The sequence below is a fragment of the Lissotriton helveticus genome, chromosome 10 (genome assembly GCF_964261635.1).
Source record: "Lissotriton helveticus chromosome 10, aLisHel1.1, whole genome shotgun sequence".
Taxonomy (NCBI): domain Eukaryota; kingdom Metazoa; phylum Chordata; class Amphibia; order Caudata; family Salamandridae; genus Lissotriton; species Lissotriton helveticus.
The window spans coordinates 913,040,198-913,058,121 of NC_136071.1; the positions used below are offsets into that span (position 1 = coordinate 913,040,198).

The window sequence follows — 17,924 nt, forward strand, 5'->3', positions numbered from 1 at the left end:
AACTGACCATGACTAAAATGTTAACTATAATACAGGAAGAAATGTCTGAGCCAGGGCTGTGAACACCTGCTTCTCCTCAGGAAATAGGATGTGTGATTACTTCCATTTCAGAGACTTTGGTAAAACTGGTGGGCGGGGCTTTAGACTTTAAAAGAACCAGAGCTCCTGAACTGCCATCATTGCTTCTCATAAGCAACCACTATAAGTACAAAGTGCGTGTTTACGCACCACTTGCAGGTTTTCAAAACATAAATAAAAGGCACTAACTTTTAAAATTCCAATAGCTCAAACTCACGCAAATGTGAGACCTATGTCATTGCAAATGCTTGTTAAGTGAAGGTGGTAGAGACACAATGCAGTGACATTCAAATAGTGACAAATAGTACACATTCTTCAGGGATATGCCCCCAAACTTGCTTCAGCAGCACCATTAAAATGCCTGTTCCCATAACTGATTAGCCTTAAACCAACCTAATGCCTAACATCCAGTTTGGTCTGTGGCACCACAGCTAAGCACACGGTTAGCAGTGTCAGGTTTGCAGGGTAACACGCTGTCCCGTAATGATACTGTACATGCAGAAGCTACGGCTATTCAGTACCCGATCCACCCACATTGAATTATTATTTGAAATGGTCACTGCATTCTTAGAAAGTAGCAGAACAACACTATTAAGTATTTAAAAGCTCGTTAAAGAACTGGGCTCCCTAACCCACCCCCAACATGGCTGCTACAATTTCTCTTTTTTCACAATACAAAACCAGATACGGTCATTGCACTAGCTGCACAGATTGCAGAGGCCTGTTACCAGTGTAACACAGGGGGACCCTTTTCCAGTGGTTCTTTGTACGTTCTTGTGGACCCCCTGAACTCGCCATTCAAAGCTGGCTGTATGAACCTCTCCTGTCAAAAGTGAAAGGCTACGCACAAATTTACAATAATACAGGAAGAAATGTCTGACCCAGGGCTGGGAACATCTGCTTCTCCTCAGGAAACAGGACGTGTGATTACTTCCATTTCAGAGACGTTGGTAAAACTGGTGGGCGGGGCTTTAGACTTTAGAAAGAACTAGAGCTCCTGAACTGCCAGCCTTGCATCTCATAAGCAACCACTATAAGTACAAAGTGCGTGTTTACGCACCACTTGCAAGTTCTCAGTACATAAATAAAAGGCACTGTCATTTAAAATTCCAATAGCTCAAACTCTCGCAAATGCAAGACCTATTGCATTGCAAATGCTTGTTAAGTGAAGGTGGTAGAGACACAATGCAGCGGCATTCAAGTGCAACTGGCAAATAGTACACGTTCTGCAGGGATGCATTGCAGGGACATGCCCCCAAACCTGCTTCAGCAGCACCATTAAAACGTATTGTGTCTCTACCACCTTCACTTAACAAGCATTTGCAATGCAATAGGTCTCGCGTTTGTGAGAGCGAGCTATTGGAATATTAAATGACAATGCCTTTTATTTATGTTTTGAAAACTTGCAAGTGGTGCGTAAACACACACTTTGTACTTATACTCGTTGCTTACGAGAAGCAAGGCTGGCAGTAACTGTGCCTCTTTTACTGCCAGCTTTCCTCGTATTAATCAAGGACTATAAGTACAAAAAGCCTTTTTTAGCACCGCTTCCCGGTTTTCAAAACACATAAAAGGCATTGTCATTTACAATGCCAATAGCTCAAACTCCTGCAAATGCGAGACCTATTGCATTGCAAATGCTTGTTATTTATTCTTGACAAGACTAGACAACTAGTGGATATTTAAATCAAGATTTTCTGTTTGCGTTTAATAAGAATTAGACCACCAGTGAAGATATTTTGCTCTACCCCACCTAAGAACACACTGTATCTTAATGTTGAATGTGTTGGCCACAGTCATTCTTCACAGAGATATAATTGAACTGTAATTAAAAGCACAAGATGGCTAGATGGCTGAGCGAAGCTAAACCCACAGGGGCAGACTTAAAAGATAATTCATTGGTTTTTCTGCAAACTGCTGCAGAGATGCTGCCACAAGATTAAAATATTAAATGTGTTGCCTTAAAATACTACATACGAATGCAGCTCTGAGCCTAGCTATACGTCTGAATGTGTGTGGAGGTTCTGCATAAATATTCCATGTGCTGCATATCAACGGATTCTTTAAAAAAAATATAGATTTAGTTGTGCTCAAATAATTAAAGGCAAACTAAACTTTGCTTTTAAGCACATGGACTATAACTATTACCAGTAGAAAGGTGATTTAGAACTACAATCACACCAAGGGATGGGGTTGCCCATTCTTTCACTCCCACGCGTAGGATGTTGCTATTGTCTACATACGTCTGATACACTGGAATAGCATAAGGTAATAATCTTCCCTCATGTTTTACAAAGTAATTCCCCTACGAGTTAATCAGAGAAGAGACGTTTTGTCACCCTGTAGTGTTTGTGATTCAGATATTCACCTCAGGTAGACCATCATATATGGCTGGCACATCCCAGTCCAGCCAGAGTGGCAATTGTCAAAGCTACTTTCTATGTCTCTGAAGCTGACATTGGAATCAGGCAGGTGGTTTGTGATTCATCAAACACATCCTGTCAGCAGTCTGCAAACAATCCATGCAGTAGTTTAAAACGCAATCCTCATTTGCGTTTTGTTGTGAAGAGCAAGCACAATAAGTATTCTCTCTGTAGTAAATGTCCAGAAACTTGGGCAACTGCAATACAGTTCCCATGTGACCGGTTAATAGATTGAATGCTCAGACTTTTCTCTCATTACAGCAATTGCAAACCAAACTTGCATATCGCAAACACATAAAAGGCAGGGACATGTTATGGGATTTTATTTAAATTTTACTTTTTTCCTATTCAATGAAGTTGCCCATTATTCCGGCTGGAACGAGTAACCTAGATTGAACGAATCAAAATCGTGACATAGAGGGGTGTCATATTGGTAAAACTGTACAGGTGCAAAAAAAGAGAAAACACACTGCACATATTTTATGATACTTGCACCAAAGCATATTGCAAAACGATTTATGCTAATGACAAACATGGAGCAAACACTGGGTTGTGCTGTAGTTAAGTCTATCCGTGGTGTGTTAAGGGGGGCGGATTTTGCACATGGTGGTGTTTACCAATGTGCCAAATATAGAAATATTAGTAGGCACCAGTTGTTAGATCATTGTTGTGGTCAGGGTCACCGTTTGAGCTAAAGACCAAGGGCCTTAATATCAACTGTTTTGGTGCAACGCATTACAAGTTAGGTGCTTAAAACAGGCATTTAGAAAATAAAATGTAATCCCTATTGACAAAATGGAAAATGCTGCAATTTTGCTTTTGTATATGCCACTTATAAATTTGGAGAGGAAGGCAGCCAGCCTGGCTGTGTTGTTGCATTCGGAAATGTTTGGGGCTAAAAATGCTAAAGGGGAGAGGGGTTGGCCTAACGGCTAAGGCGCTCGACCTCGGACCTGGGGAACTTGGTTTGATTCTCGGTAACGACGCCAAAAACCCCCTGTGATTCTGGGCAAATCACTTAATCTCCCCGTGCCTAAAAAAAAAAAAAAAAATGAGTGTGTCCTCATGTAACGTAACTGGTGCTATGTAAAGCGCTCTGATAACTGATTCGGTTCGGTTCAAGTTCGCGCTATATAAAACTCTCTAAAAAAAAAAAATGTGAATTCGGTGAGGAGGAGTGTCCATGCAAAACAGAGTGAACACCCACAACAATACAAGTTTGTGGGAAGATCTAACCATTTTAGAGGCTGTTCCCCACCCGGGAAACACTCAAACCTAAGAAAAACTTTAGAGGAGACATAGCCTAGCAATTGATCGCCATACCCTCTGCCGCATCTCCCAGCCTTCCAGTGATCTATATCCCCGTCTGTAGTAAAAGGTCCTGCAAATCAATGTCTCCTTTAGAAAATGGTTTTAAAAAATGCATTGTGAAGTACCATCATGTCCAAACACTGGTGGCAGCCACAGAGCTCGCAGCAGTAGATGCCCATCCTGGGAAGGAGGCGGCCTGCATCCAGTGTCTGGGTGAGCTTTCCCCGCAGTAGTAGCAGTGTCACCATGGCGATGTATGCCTTGTGAAAGTGCGCCTAACACGCAAATGCAAACCCAAAGAAAGTGTCCACCAGTGCAAAAACCACGCTTGGACGTGGTCACTGCTACTAAACTTAATTCGGGAAATGGCAGGCAGCCTTCCAGTGATATCCCCCGTACACTAAAAAACACAGCGAAAGAATGCATTGTAAAAGTGAAAGCGCGCATGGTGCTATAAATACAAACAATAAAAGCAGCCGCCATTGCTAATGCTGGTGTCCCGCAAGTGCTCTTTATATTAATTGAGCAAAGAGTTCTCCCCAGCAGATAATTCAAGCTATACAGTAAGTAATCAGTAAAAGGTCCAGTCATGATGGGAGGTAACAAATGCAGACAAGGCGGTACCAAAGAGAGACTACTAAGCCTATTCACAAATGAAAGGCAACGATTTCACAGGGACTGTGACAGGAGCCAATTAAAAAGATGGACAGGCGTCTATGCCATACCTCAATACAGCATGCCACAGAGCAGTGCATGCTCTCCTCAGGCTCGACCTAAAAAAACACATATTGAGCCTTCCTGCATGTATTGTGTTTAAAAACCTCATTATTTTAGTCTGATTCCCTGCCACTCTCACTAGGACGAGGTGCGAGGACTATGTGCAAAGAGTAGAGCAGAAATAAGGCAAACAGAAACAGCCCTGGTTGGAGCGGTGTAGTGAGGAGCATGGTAGTGTAAAAATTAGCAAGACAGTAAAATAAACCGGCCCTGTCCCTATACCATCAGAATATCAAAACCGCCAGGCGGATTTTTATCATCAACCAAATTGAACAAGCAAATAACTCTCCAAAACCCGTTTTCAGTATCGTACAGGATTTTATCTCCCCACAAGCATGCAGACAATCTCCCGTGGAATCTCAGGAGCTCTGCGACTCATTGGCTAATTACTTTCAGGAAAAAATATCCCATATCCACTCAAAATTTCCGGTTCCCCCTCTGTAGGTAACGTGATAGGAGAACAAGTAAAAATAACTCTTTTTGTACACCAGACTGGCTTTCAGCCTATCACCTTAGCGGAAGTACACAATTCCGTGGCCACAGCCAAAACAGGATCCCCCAGGATCTATGTCCACCTAAGACAATATCTCTTCTAGCCGCCTGCTGCGCCCCCATGATCCAAAAGATTTTAACTGCTCTATAAAAACAGGAATCATTCCAACAGAGTGGAAGGAAGCGTGTCTACGGCCCATACTAAAAAAAAAGCAACCATGCACCAACAATCACTCGGCAACTACCACCAGATCGGTTTGGGAAATGGCCAGGGAGGAAGTGAGCAGTGCAGTAGACAGAAAGGTAGATGGGTAGGTGGGAGATGTCATTTTAAAATGAATTGGAAAGAAAAGCGCAGAGAAAAGCTGAATTCAAAGGTTTGACATCCTTGACCAGTTGGTACTCAAACGTTATTCATGAAAATCTTGCTTGATGATATTATGAAGTTTTATTTTGATGGAGTTGTCCGCCCATACGTTCTTTAAATTATACAGATTGAGGGACGTCCTAGATTAATTCCTCTACTCCCTTTTTTATATGAGTTTATTGCAACTCAAAAAAGAGCACGGAAAGATACAGAACGAGTTAGCTTTGTACTACATAGTCCATAGAGATTGTTCAGGGATGCCTCGTGTTTTAGTGTCCCCATTTAGCTGTAATCAATCAATCTCCTGCCGAGCACCATGGGTCAGTCTAAATACCTTACACATCTCATTGCACTCTATCACCTTTAGATTTGTGTTACCTGCTCTTTGTAGAAAACTGGGCACTGCCATAACATGGAGTTGATTCTACCCATGTCCCTGAGTACAGGAAGTTTCAGCTCGCTACATTACAAGCAACTTACGAATACCTTCTCACAGATTATGCCAACATACATTAATTTAATTGCTGACAGGTAGGGTCCCGGAGAGACAATTCAATTTGTTTTGACTTAATGTAGTTCCACACACTTAAAACGTTCAAATTGCCCATTGTCCATTTACTACATAGTTGGTTGAGAGAGTAAACTGTTGTCGGTATCTGAATGTTTGGATCGTACCTTCTTGTACTAAGACTGATTTATTCTCCTCAGGTGCATTTTTACAGCATTCTCGTGTGCTCTATAAAGACTAAAATGAGCTGGAAATAGATTTAATTTTGCTTATCTGCAAACAAAGAAAATGTTGGCTTCTAGCCATGTCACACGCATGTATAAAACGGCTAGAGCGAAGATTTCTTTCCGTTTTTTAACTGTAATTTATAAGTGAAAGCCAATCTAAATTTTATGACAGAATAATGAGTATGTGGTATAAAAGTGATTCAAACGTTTGGGTGATAAAAAAAATACACAGCCGTTCACTTTTCTTTTACACTGAACATTTTATTTTTGATGCTTACAACATTATTAAAAGCAATATTCGGACAATGCACACAATGAATTGAGCACCTGCCTGACTGTACACTTGTGAGTTTATGTGCACAAACACACTCACGTTCATATACTATAGTGTATTAATAAATGTAATATTCCAGGTAATTGCTGTCCCTAATCTAGCCATTAGAACATGAATGCTGGAATATGTATTACCAGGAGTATTCGTTCTTAACTTCATGACAGTGGATGTAATCCAAGCGAGGCGGGTTTGCATGTGACCTTCCAATGTCTCTTGTTTGTGACAGTTCTAGATTGCTCTAATTAGGACTAAAAGGTTGTTTTGAAGACATAGATTGAGGTGGTCATCCATATCCATAATGCACATATTAAAAAACTGTAGTTGTCGACATATTGGACCCAATTTACGGAAGAAAGTGTATGGGTGGAGTTCTACAACTCTGCTTGAATCCACTTTCTGAAGTTTCACATTTTACTAAAAAGGTGTCATAGTATACCTTGAAATCCAAGTCAGGAGCTGTTTCCAGGCATGCCAGTGCACCTGTCCTGATTATTTTTGTAAGGCTGCCTTTTTTCACTGTGCTGAATTCTTCACAGCATGCAATTGCATACAGTGGGAAAGGCAGCCAAATGTACAGAAACACTTTTTTTCCCCTCCTGTGAACAAAACCCTTCCCCTACGCCCCAACCAAATCTGGGGGTGATCCATTTCCCTTCTCATAATGGAAGGGGATTATTTCCTTGGCTGGAATAAATCTCTGAACATTTCCAGTGGGGAAGAGGTCAGATGAGAGTTTGTGAATGCCCACAATGTACGTTTGTAGAGATTTACAAGTTTATAATGCTAACCACACCTTGTAATGCCCATTTCTGCCCCCTTCTGTGGCATTACTCCGGATACTTATGACAGAAAAATTTGCTGTAGTAAAACCTTTAACCCTTTCCAGGAAATATTTTGTGGATTTCTAGTAGGCATTATTAAGGTTATTTTCTGCCAAAAAGCTTAGGTTTATGGCCGAAAATACCCATGTGAACCAAGTCCACTGTCTGAATTTGTTTCTGGTGAAATAAAATTGAAACAATGCGAAACCAGTTGCTATAGCATTAAGTTGTCCTACGGAAGAGCTGTGTACACTTGCTTCTTATCTTTAACATCAAGACTGACATATGTTTAACCATCAGTATTTTTGAAGCCCCAATTACAGGCTGATTTCGAGACCATCATTTTTGAAGAAACGTAAAAAAGAATATCTTGAAAAATGATTCAGCCCGGCTCCTATTTATATTTTAGTATGCTTTGTTGTGAATTTGAGGAAAGACCCTAGGACAATGACAGGTGGCTTTTAGTTCCTGTCTGTCTGCATTGTTATGAAAGAAAAATACTAGACATTCAACCAGTTATCTGTGTATTCTCCTTGTTCTGATGAGCACAAACAGAATTGTGAATAAGGGAAACCTTCACAGGGAGAGTTATAAATGAAATATATGTCGTTCAAAGCAGAATGTTTAGGACAAGCCCAAGTTAGTGGATCATATTCCAGTTCCAGCTCTCCTAAAGGTTTCCATGTAACGCCATTTAATGTTTATATCATTCTTACTAATATGACGATTGTTATTAGCTTCACAGTTAGTCTAATGCTGTATGAAAACATGTGGGGTCTGTCTTGGCATTATTTGTCATCTGTCGGTTTTGTGACTTTTCCTTCTATGTTCGATTTTGCATCATGTCACCTTTCTGTTTCAGCCATTATTTTATCTTATCGTCTTCCATTTTAGAACAACCAGAGAACAGTGTTGAATCTTCTGAGTTGGGCAACCTGATCATTCCTGAAATTAGTGTCACAAACGTATCAGTCGAGAGAACCGGGAATGGGGAGAAGGGCAGAGCCCAAACAGAGAATGATTTGCAGGGATTGCAGGAATCCACAGCAGAATCCAGAGCTGAGGGCAGAGGAGTAACAGAGATCAGAAGGCAAAAATCTGTAAGGAAAATGGTGGAGGATGGAGTTGGGATAAACTCACCTGGCAGAGTGCAGTTTTAGAAGAATGTGTAATCAATTACACTCCAAGGTACCTGAAGGTGAAAGGGTCACAGCTGCATGTTTACAGAGGAACAGCCACCATAATGTGTGGATGCTTTTCCTTTGGCCAAAACCGGCTCAGACAACACTCTTAACCAGCCTGCAGACTCTGCACAGTTTAACTTGCTCCCCGGATGAATGTACCACTCAAACGTGTGGCAAGCTCAGAATTCTTGTAGCTAACTCGAATTTGGTAAATCTGGCATAAATATAGAACAATCTCCTACAAAGGATTGAATACTGCACAATCAAATTTATTCGCAGAGCTGACCCCTGATTGACAATTTATTGGGAACTACTGCCACTTGGTGACTAGGACCAGAAGCCGATTATGAATGCTGGCAATGATTTGAATGTGACACAAGGGCATGTTAGATTCCCATTTACGTCATACTTGTTTTACACCGCAAATAATACCACGTGTTCTACCTCTTAATTTTACATTTCACCTGACAGTAACAGAAACGTAGTGTTCTCTGCTTCATTTTTCTGACGTTTGTAATTGTGTCTTCTTTTTATCCGAGAATTTTTGTTATCTTAAACTAGCATCTGTGTTTACAGAGCCAATCCTATGGGACAAACGCCTTACCAGGTATCACCACACCAAGAGCCTCCAAGTCGGTTCAGAATGTAATAATAGCCAAGTATTCCCTTTGAGACTATAGATGACTGTTGAGTGAGGTGGTATTGCACCCCATATCCCTCACCATCTCAGACTCATGAGCCCTATTCAAGGAGTAATTTGGTATTTCGAATACTGCACCTAGAAATTCACCTGTTGAAATGAAGTTTTGATCCATCTCTTTCAAGGTTGACTTGCTGTCTACATCCGTACAGAAGAAAGTTATTACCAAGTAGCTGACTCAATTGCTGCCCTTCTCCTTTGCCTACTGCAGCAGAATAGGTGACTAATATTAGACTGCAGCCAGTTCCAGACAAAACTACTTTTTCACATAGGCTCAATTAGCTTTAGCTCTCACTCACTCTGTTTCTCTAACCCCTTTTTCTCCATCCACGCTCCTTTTATCTCAAGACGTCCGCAGACATTTTCTGAAACTTCATTAAAGCATTTACCCCATTCTTCTCATCCTTTGTGTCAGAAATGGATGTGGTTGCGCAGTGCGATTTCAGTCCTTAGCAGTCCAGTCCTCACGAGGCGGAAGCCTATAGTCTTTTGACACTTTCCATACTCCATTTGCATGAAATTATCTTCAGGTTCAGGGAGGTCTCTTTATTGATTAGGACCAATCCTTGTTCCTACTAATTAGAACTTTTTTTGCTTGCCTATTTACTTTCATGGTCCAAGAGTGCTTAGATGGTGGATAGTGCATACATTAATTTTGGCATGGTAGTATTCGGTTTATCATTGAAAGAATCTTCGGTGAGGAAGTTTTAGTAGCATCTTTAAAATATCCACAATATAATTTTTCAAATCCACCCTTAAGCTCACCCCCTATTCTGCAATAGCAGCACCTCTACACCCTCTTCCCATAATTGGATGTGCCTGTGCACCAGATGTACATTTTTATCCTCTGCATTTTTAGACATCGCAGAAGATAGTGACTGTGGAGAAAAAGTGCCTTCTTTCAAATATTGTCGTTGTAACAATTCTAGAGTTATTGAGGAAGTGAATGTTTATGATCCAATGATTGGTATCTCTGCAAAATACTCCGAATGCTGCAGCTTTACAACATAGAAGTATTTGATTCCTGTGCTAGATTGTGGACCGTTTGTGATTGAAATGGCATGTAAGGTCTAAAAGGAACAGGTCTGAATTCTTCTTTGGTTAAATGAATAGATATAAAAAGGTTCTCTGAATGTTCATAAGTCCCTCTCCGGTGGAGCCAGTGACTCATTATTGGTGTACATGATTCTCCTTAGGAATAAAAAACATTCATTTTTTCACATCGTACAGTGAATTTAACTGTGGGATAGTCTTTAGTAGTTTACTATCTTGAATGAAAGCTGCATGTTTTCCTAGAACATTTTAAGCATTGTATCCAAGCAATCGTCTATTGGTTCCAACCGCAAAGTGGCAATCATTCCCAATAAATTGTGAATCCGAAAATGTCTTAGAGCCCATCTCATGGAGAGGTATGTGATCCTGATTCTGCAGTTTACTGGGGTTTCTCCATCTAAACCAACCGTACGGAGTGTACTTCAATTGCAAAAGTTGACCTTTCCAGTCTTCAGTCCTATATGCTTATGGGGTTTGCTAAAATGATTTTACAATCAGGGTAAGTTCTTGGGCACCGAAAATCTTTCGAATTGATTACACTGATTTCTGCTTGGGTTCATGGTCTTATTTTCTCACAATAATGTATATTCTGTCTAGCGGTTTTCTCATATGCTCTAATCTGCTGCATGAATAACATATCCAGACTTGGCACTTGATCATATTGGCATGCCGTTTTACTCATTGATGCTTTAGTAATCAATTGGACAATGATGTATATGAATCCCAATACAGGTATGGGTATGTTTCTTGCACGTCTGACCAATAGTTTGCTTGGTGGCGGTCACTGGATTTATTTCTTAAATCTCTGCATCCTGTCTATACATTATATCAAATGAGAAGATTATTTACGTTTAAATGTACATCTGACTTTTCCTGTTCCCTTCGGCAGATGCTGTCGATTTAACCGGTCAAGATGAGTTGATGGACATTTCTGAGGTTGACGAGGGGTTTTGTTCGAGGGCAGCCTCTAGCACAAGCCAATCAGCCTTGTTCCACAACAGTAACAACAGCAGCAGTGGCAAGCCACCCTTGTCGAAGATTCAGCGAAGGTCCGGAGGACTCAAGGTTGGACTGAAGGATAAAGAAGCTGCAGCAGAATCATGCCGTGATCACCTTGCTCGCAAGCAGACTCAAAGAGCTATGAGTGAAAATCTTGAACTTGTATCTTTGAAGAGGCTAACTTTAACAACAAGTCAATCCCTGCCCAAGCCTGGTAGCAACAGCTTGGGCAACACTGCCACTTCTGTTTTCAGTAGATCCTTTGAGCAGGTGAGTGGCATTACGGTCTCAAACAGTCCAGCCAATGTTGATACGGGGGCTGGCACTGGAATCGGTGTGGAAGCCAATAGGTTTTCAAATTGTAGCTTACAAGAGGATAAACTGATGTACATATCTGAAAGGACAGAACTGCTTGTTCCCAGCAAGCACCAATCAAGTCATCAGCGGTCTCCCAGCATCTGCATTACTTTCTCTTCAGATTAGTAGAAGGGAATTACCGGTAACTTTGTAAATACCATTTCCACAGGTTTGGATATGCTTTCCAAAATGTAGAAGTGTACGTTTGGCCAAATATTTCATTGCTTTCAAAACGATGCATGTTTTTTATATGTTGTGAAAGTGACATTGATATAAGGGAAGACTGCTTTCCTAAATCGTAAAAACAAAATGTATTTTAGAATCCTCCCTTAAAGTCACTGGTAAGAAGAGCTGCAGATGTTGGGTGCCTTGGGCAAGCCGTAGCCTCATACTTTTGAGGTTTAGTCTATTAAGACACAGGACTGGTATTCAGTGTTGCAAGACGACCCTCAGACGGACTTCCTGCTTTGCTGTAAATTCACCTTGTAATTCGTGTTATCGAAGTCATACGTAAAACGTATAATAGGATGGATGAACTTATTTTTTGGGAAGTATTTAGATCATGTACATTTGTCCGACAAAAATAGCATGTTTTTAGTTTATTATGAAGAAAGATTATCTTTGAGATATTTTTCTGGAGAAATCTGCCCGTATTCCTTTAGCTTTGCAGGTTCCTTTTAAGTTTATGATGAGTACTGTTTTACGCTGTGATTCCGATATCGCCTTTTTGTACAAGAGGGGTTACATTTGTCTTTTACAGGAACGTCTGAAATTTCCCTCTGTCCATTGAATGCTAATGTTTTCTGTCTCAGACACCTAATCTCTCTTCATTTCTATCTCCTCATTGGATGTCAAAAAACATACTTGTGTCACTAAAATTGCAAAACCCTAATCGTGTCGCTGAATGTAATATCACAACTGTTTAGTGAATTGTAGAGCGTGCATTTGTGTGCGTGTGTGTATGTCTTGTCCGTGAAAATAAATGTTGCAAAACAATTACGTTATTTGGAACAAGTTCACTAAGATATATGTACTAAAATGTTTAACTACAGTGCAACGTTCTGATTACACATTAGTACCATAGTGCAGCCTAACTACAAACCTTAACATGTATCCTCGCAGATTCTTTGTTAGAATCACATTGGAATGGAAACCAACTGTGCCAATGCCCATAAAAACCTCTTAACTGGATGTTGTAGTTGTGCCTCTAGTGGAATGTGTTTGTCTATACACACATGAAAACAGCATGGTGGAATCCAGATGTGCAAAACCTTAAGAGTACCTTGCTGTCAGTTACCATTCTTGAGGGTGGGGAAGGGGCATCACTTTGAGACACATAACAGGTCATCAGCTAAGAGGTAAAGCAGGCTAAAACATTATATAATCTGTTGTTTGGAAAGTGAGTTGTGCAACAGAATACTGTGAAGCTGTCAAGCACAGTGATTCCAACTTATGTTTAAAATCAGCCCCCTTTAGTTCCTTCCTCTTTGGCCAACAATAGCTAGCATTGGAGCCAGAAAGGCTTGGTAAAAGCCTCGACACTACTTGGGATCCCGGAAGGTTTATTTCAATGTGTCTTTTTTTTACGGCTTCTTTAAAGTCGTGAAGTCAGGCTCAATTTGCCTGTCTTGGTCTCGAGCGGAAATTGTCATGTCTTTGTAAAAAGATCTGTATTTCTCCACTTTCTTTCTTTTTTTTAATAAAAAGAATTATATATTGCATATTTTTTTTTTAAATCGAAACGTAAAACAGTTCCATCAAGGCACGGTTTACAGAACAAGATGCTTTTAATTTTATTAACATAATGGCTCATACAAAACCATTTCTTGTAGTATGTTGATCACGGTCTTACTCTCGTTATCAAGTCTACTCTGTATTTTGCAATGGTGCTATCATTGAAGGCAGGTGAAGAACAGTAGTTTTCACCAACACTCATCAAATCTGTGCTGCTAGGCTATTCCATGTTTGGCATGATGTGAGATTAATTATGTCCCATTCTCCCTCCTCTTCTCCCAAAAAAAAACCTTTAGCAATCCTTTTGCTGACTACTCAAGATAACTCTGTTGCTATGGAAAATATTGGATATTTTTGTATGTATCATTTATTCAGATTGCTCTGGATATTTTAGGGGTCATAAAACATGGTTGTCACTCAAAAATGTTTACAAAGTAGTGGTAATTAAAAAGAATATTGCTCAGTGGAGGTGTGCCTGCTCAGTGTTTATTTATATAATATTATTTAACATTGTGTGTTTAAGCACTTTAGTGCCCTTATTTCACTTTCTAAACTAGAGTGGGCTCATCTTAGTTCTTGGCTGCACACCACTTTAACTATGTTTTGGAGACCTATTGTTTCCAATACATTACGTACAGAAAACAGGGTATGGGTCAGCCGCATGCTGATGATTGGATGGATTTGTTGTCGAACTCATTTTCCTGCATCTGATTCTATGGCTTTCCTTGCTATTCTCGAGTTTGTTCCGTCCAGAATCATTTTGTTCCCTCTGTATTTTTATTGGCTAATGTATTCCTTCACTGCTGGCATTCAGATCCTCCATTGCATTGCATGTGAAGGACTATTTTGTTGCCCACTTTCTCTCCCTGCTACGCAATATGTCTTTACCGAATCACTAATTTATTAACCTCTTTACCCTTTCTACTATGACCCCACATACTCTTCTTCCCACCCCTCACGCTCATTTTTAATCACTTGCCTCGCTATAGGGGGCGGCCATTATAAAATATTTTTTTGACCTTTTCAAGATGGCTGTGTACACTTTCTCATAAATACGCATGTGCAGCGGGCATCATTGAATGCATTTGTTTTACTTTTAGAACGCCCTTTCAAAAATATTCTTAAACCTTGCTTTTATGTCAAAGATGCTTTTGATTCAATTGTCTATCACTCTTACCTCCTAAGGTATGGATTAATAATGATTACCATCTTGGAGGAAACCTCATTAGGAATCCCTATGAGATTGAGATCTATAAGGAAGAGGTTTATGTAATTGCTGTTCACAGATGTGAAATCTATTTTCAGTGATTGCAACTTCCTGAACTCTGGAAATTATAGATAAGAGTAAAATCAAATACATTTAACATTTCCCAATGAAATTAATGACCGGCTGAGGCAAGAGCATAGACCTTTGTTTGCATTAATCGGTTTGTTGTATAACTATGTAATCAAGTCAAGTATTTTCTGTTCTGTCAGCTAGTAAATTGCCCATTAAGAAGCTCACATTTTGTGTTCATTTATAATAGCCATAAATTAGGAACTCTGAGAGAAGCATTTGGGCTCTTCTGTCCTGTGGATTATCTGTGGTCCAGTGTGGTACAGCACCTTTTCTGTGTAGGAAGAAGGAAGATACAATTCCCAAAAGTGTTCCCATAGGATTCAATAGAAGGATCAACACAAAATGTGTATTTTTATTAAAGTAGACTTTTCTTAGTTTCTAAGTTATCATCACATATTTTCATAGTCCATATACAGTATGTTGTCTTTTTATATGTAGCTTTTTCTAAATTACTTTTAAAGGTCTTCGTGTCAATGGAATTATTGTAAAAATGATATTATGTTGGTTTCTGCTCTTGATTGACTTTTGGTTTGGATATATATTTTTGCCAATAAATTTGTATTGATAATTTTGTCTGTTTGTCTGTTTCAGTTTGTGATGGCCACATATATCCAGCTTTCAGGGCTTTTGTAATTTGTAGTACTCAAATCCCACCACTTGATGTGTCAATTGAACCATGTGATGTAAGTGCATACATTCCCTCACAATGCTTTGAAAGAACCTCCCTGCCCTCAACCCACTGTTCATTTCAACAGTGCACTCCCTTTCTAAATGCAGTGAGGAGCAGTGACTCAATCTGTCAACTCTGAGTTTCACACACAACATGCTTTCTCAAATCAATCCTCACGCTCACTGATGTTGCTTACTCTAGAATTCTAGTCATTTTTTTTAAATGAGTCAACATTTGAATTTCGATAAATACCAGTGTGTACATTTAACAATTAATGAACTGTTACTTTTGTTACAATTTCTAAGTATATGTCAAATTTTTAAACCGGTTGTGCAAAGGCAAAAAGGAAGGAATCTTCATTATTTATATTTATTAGTCTGTGCTGCCATGTACTTGAATTAGACCATATAAAATGCAATGCACTTGTGGGGTTTACATTTATAGCACTGTGAACACCTCATCTGTTGCAGACATGGTCAAAATTCCTAATGCAAGTGAATTAAGAGAAATGGTTGGAAACCGGAACAAGTGGACTAAAGAATCAAATCATGATTATGCCGTGATTATCCCAACTCTATCAAATTGTGAGGCCACTGGGCAATTGTTGTGACATTTTTTGAATTTCAGAAGTTCCACCTTTTTTTCATCTTTGATTTTCAGGTGTAAGCAAAGTCTTGCAGACAAGGCTAACTTTCAAAGAGTGGTGTGGGCCAGTAGTGGCCCACACGGGGGCTGTGGGGCGGGGTGGTGGGAGGAGGGAATAAAAAAAAAATGAAAGCCCTTACCTCGGTGCCTCAAACCGCCGCTTCTCCTCCATCCTCTTCTCTGGCAGCAGGAAGCACACAGCCTCACAGAATCCCCTAGCCAATCACGTCGCTGCCATGCAGCAGCAATGTGGTTGGTCTGAGTGCCATGGATCAGCGCTCAGAGAGGTGCTGGGAGGCTGTGCATGTTCTCCACCCAGGTTGTGCAGTACAGCCCAGTAGGGAACATGTTAAGTGTTCCTGGCTTTTTGGCTGGCCCAAGACGGCCGGCCATATTGTCATGAACACTTAACAAGTGCCTCCCACTCCTCCCACAGGTCAATAAAACAAAATGATAACGGTGCATTTTTATCATTTTATTTTTTCCTTTTGAACTGCTCAATGGGACTAATCTCCTCCTCAGCGGAGGAGCCGCCGCTGATGTGGGCAATAACAAAGCTATATATAATATATAAGTATAATATATAATGTATTTTCCAGTCAGTTGCACCTATTATTAAAAAGCTATAACATACTTATATTACGTTCAGTTGCTTAGTAATGTACCTACATAACTTTGCGCTATACAACAGTTCTCTAAAAGAATTAGAAGGGGGCTATTATCAAGAGCAGCAGATAATTTACATGCACTCTTAGGCTCCACAAAGTGGAGCTGTATTCATTGTGGATGAGATGGTGTATGTGTGGTCCCTGTGCAAACAAGTAAGATTGCTTTACTTAGTGTTCATTTGTATTATTTATTTATTTATGCGTTTTTATATAGCGCAGACTTTACCCGAAGGTGTCAGAGCGCTTCACAATAGGAACAGAACTGATACATGAGAACATTACAAGTGAACAAATTACAAAAGCAAACGTTACATTACATGAGGCAAAAGTGACAATCGTGAGCAAACAAAATACAAGATGTAGCAAACGGTGCATTACAGGAGGAAAAAGTGACCTGTGTGCAGGTTACAAAAGCGTACAAAGTACAAGGAGAGGTATAATACTGCAATAAATGGAGGACACTCAAACACAAGAACAAACGTTACGTAGGCAATGGTGGCACTTGTGCAAGTATCGAAAGCAAACAAAATGTAAGAGGTAGCAAACAGTGTGTTACGAGAGAAAAGTGACGTGTGCATGTTACAAAAGAGTACCAAACACAGGTAAATGGGTAATACTGCAATAAATGGCAGACTCAAACCACAAGAATACACTGGGAAGGCACTTCCATAGTCATGGAGAATAGAAATTTTCCATACTAAAAGGTCTTCCTTCAGATAATAGAGAGGGCATGAATTAACGTTGGAAGTGTCTTTGAAGGAGGAGAACTATGAGGTCAGTTTTGAAGGCCTGGGAGGAGGTGGTGGTGGTCCAGAGCTGAGGTGGAAGTGAGTTCCAGATTCTCACTGCGTTGCCTGAAAAGGATTGGGCCATCGATCTTTCCTTCTTGAAAGTGGGAGGTTCAAGCAGTAGATTTTCCGCATTTCGTGATGGTCTAGAGCCTCCAGAGAGTTTCAGTTTATTCGCCAGGTAGCGAGGAGAGGAGGAGTGCAAGGCTTTGTGGGTAATGCAGGCAGTCTTGTAGATAGATCTTGCCTTGATGGGAAGCCAGCGGAGGGTGGATAACATGGGTGTGATGTGGTCGCTTCTTTTGACCGCATAAATGAAACGAGCTGCTGAATGGAGAACAGACTTAAGGGGGGACAGGTGGGATTTGGGGAGGCCAGTAAGAAGAGAATTGCAGGAGTCCAGTCTGGAGAGGACCAGCGATTGGACCAGGGTTTTAAGGTCATGCTCC

General features: G+C 40.3%; 1 protein-coding gene across 6 annotated transcripts in view; it reads left to right on the plus strand.

Moving 5' to 3' along the window:
* Positions 1 to 15,277, plus strand: part of HYCC1 (hyccin PI4KA lipid kinase complex subunit 1) — a 431,878-nt gene extending 416,601 nt beyond the window's left edge. For 2 of the 6 annotated variants that reach the window (XM_078663565.1, XM_078663567.1), the window contains 2 exons: positions 8,233 to 8,438; positions 11,165 to 15,277. In XM_078663565.1, the coding sequence (XP_078519691.1) occupies positions 8,233 to 8,438; positions 11,165 to 11,179 (221 nt within the window). In that variant the 3' untranslated portion in view covers positions 11,180 to 15,277. Of the gene's footprint in view, positions 1 to 8,232; positions 8,527 to 11,164 lie in introns of all 6 variants that reach the window. The other 4 variants (XM_078663564.1, XM_078663566.1, XM_078663562.1 and 1 more) reach the window with 2 other exon arrangements.
* Positions 15,278 to 17,924: the final 2,647 nt, after the last annotated feature.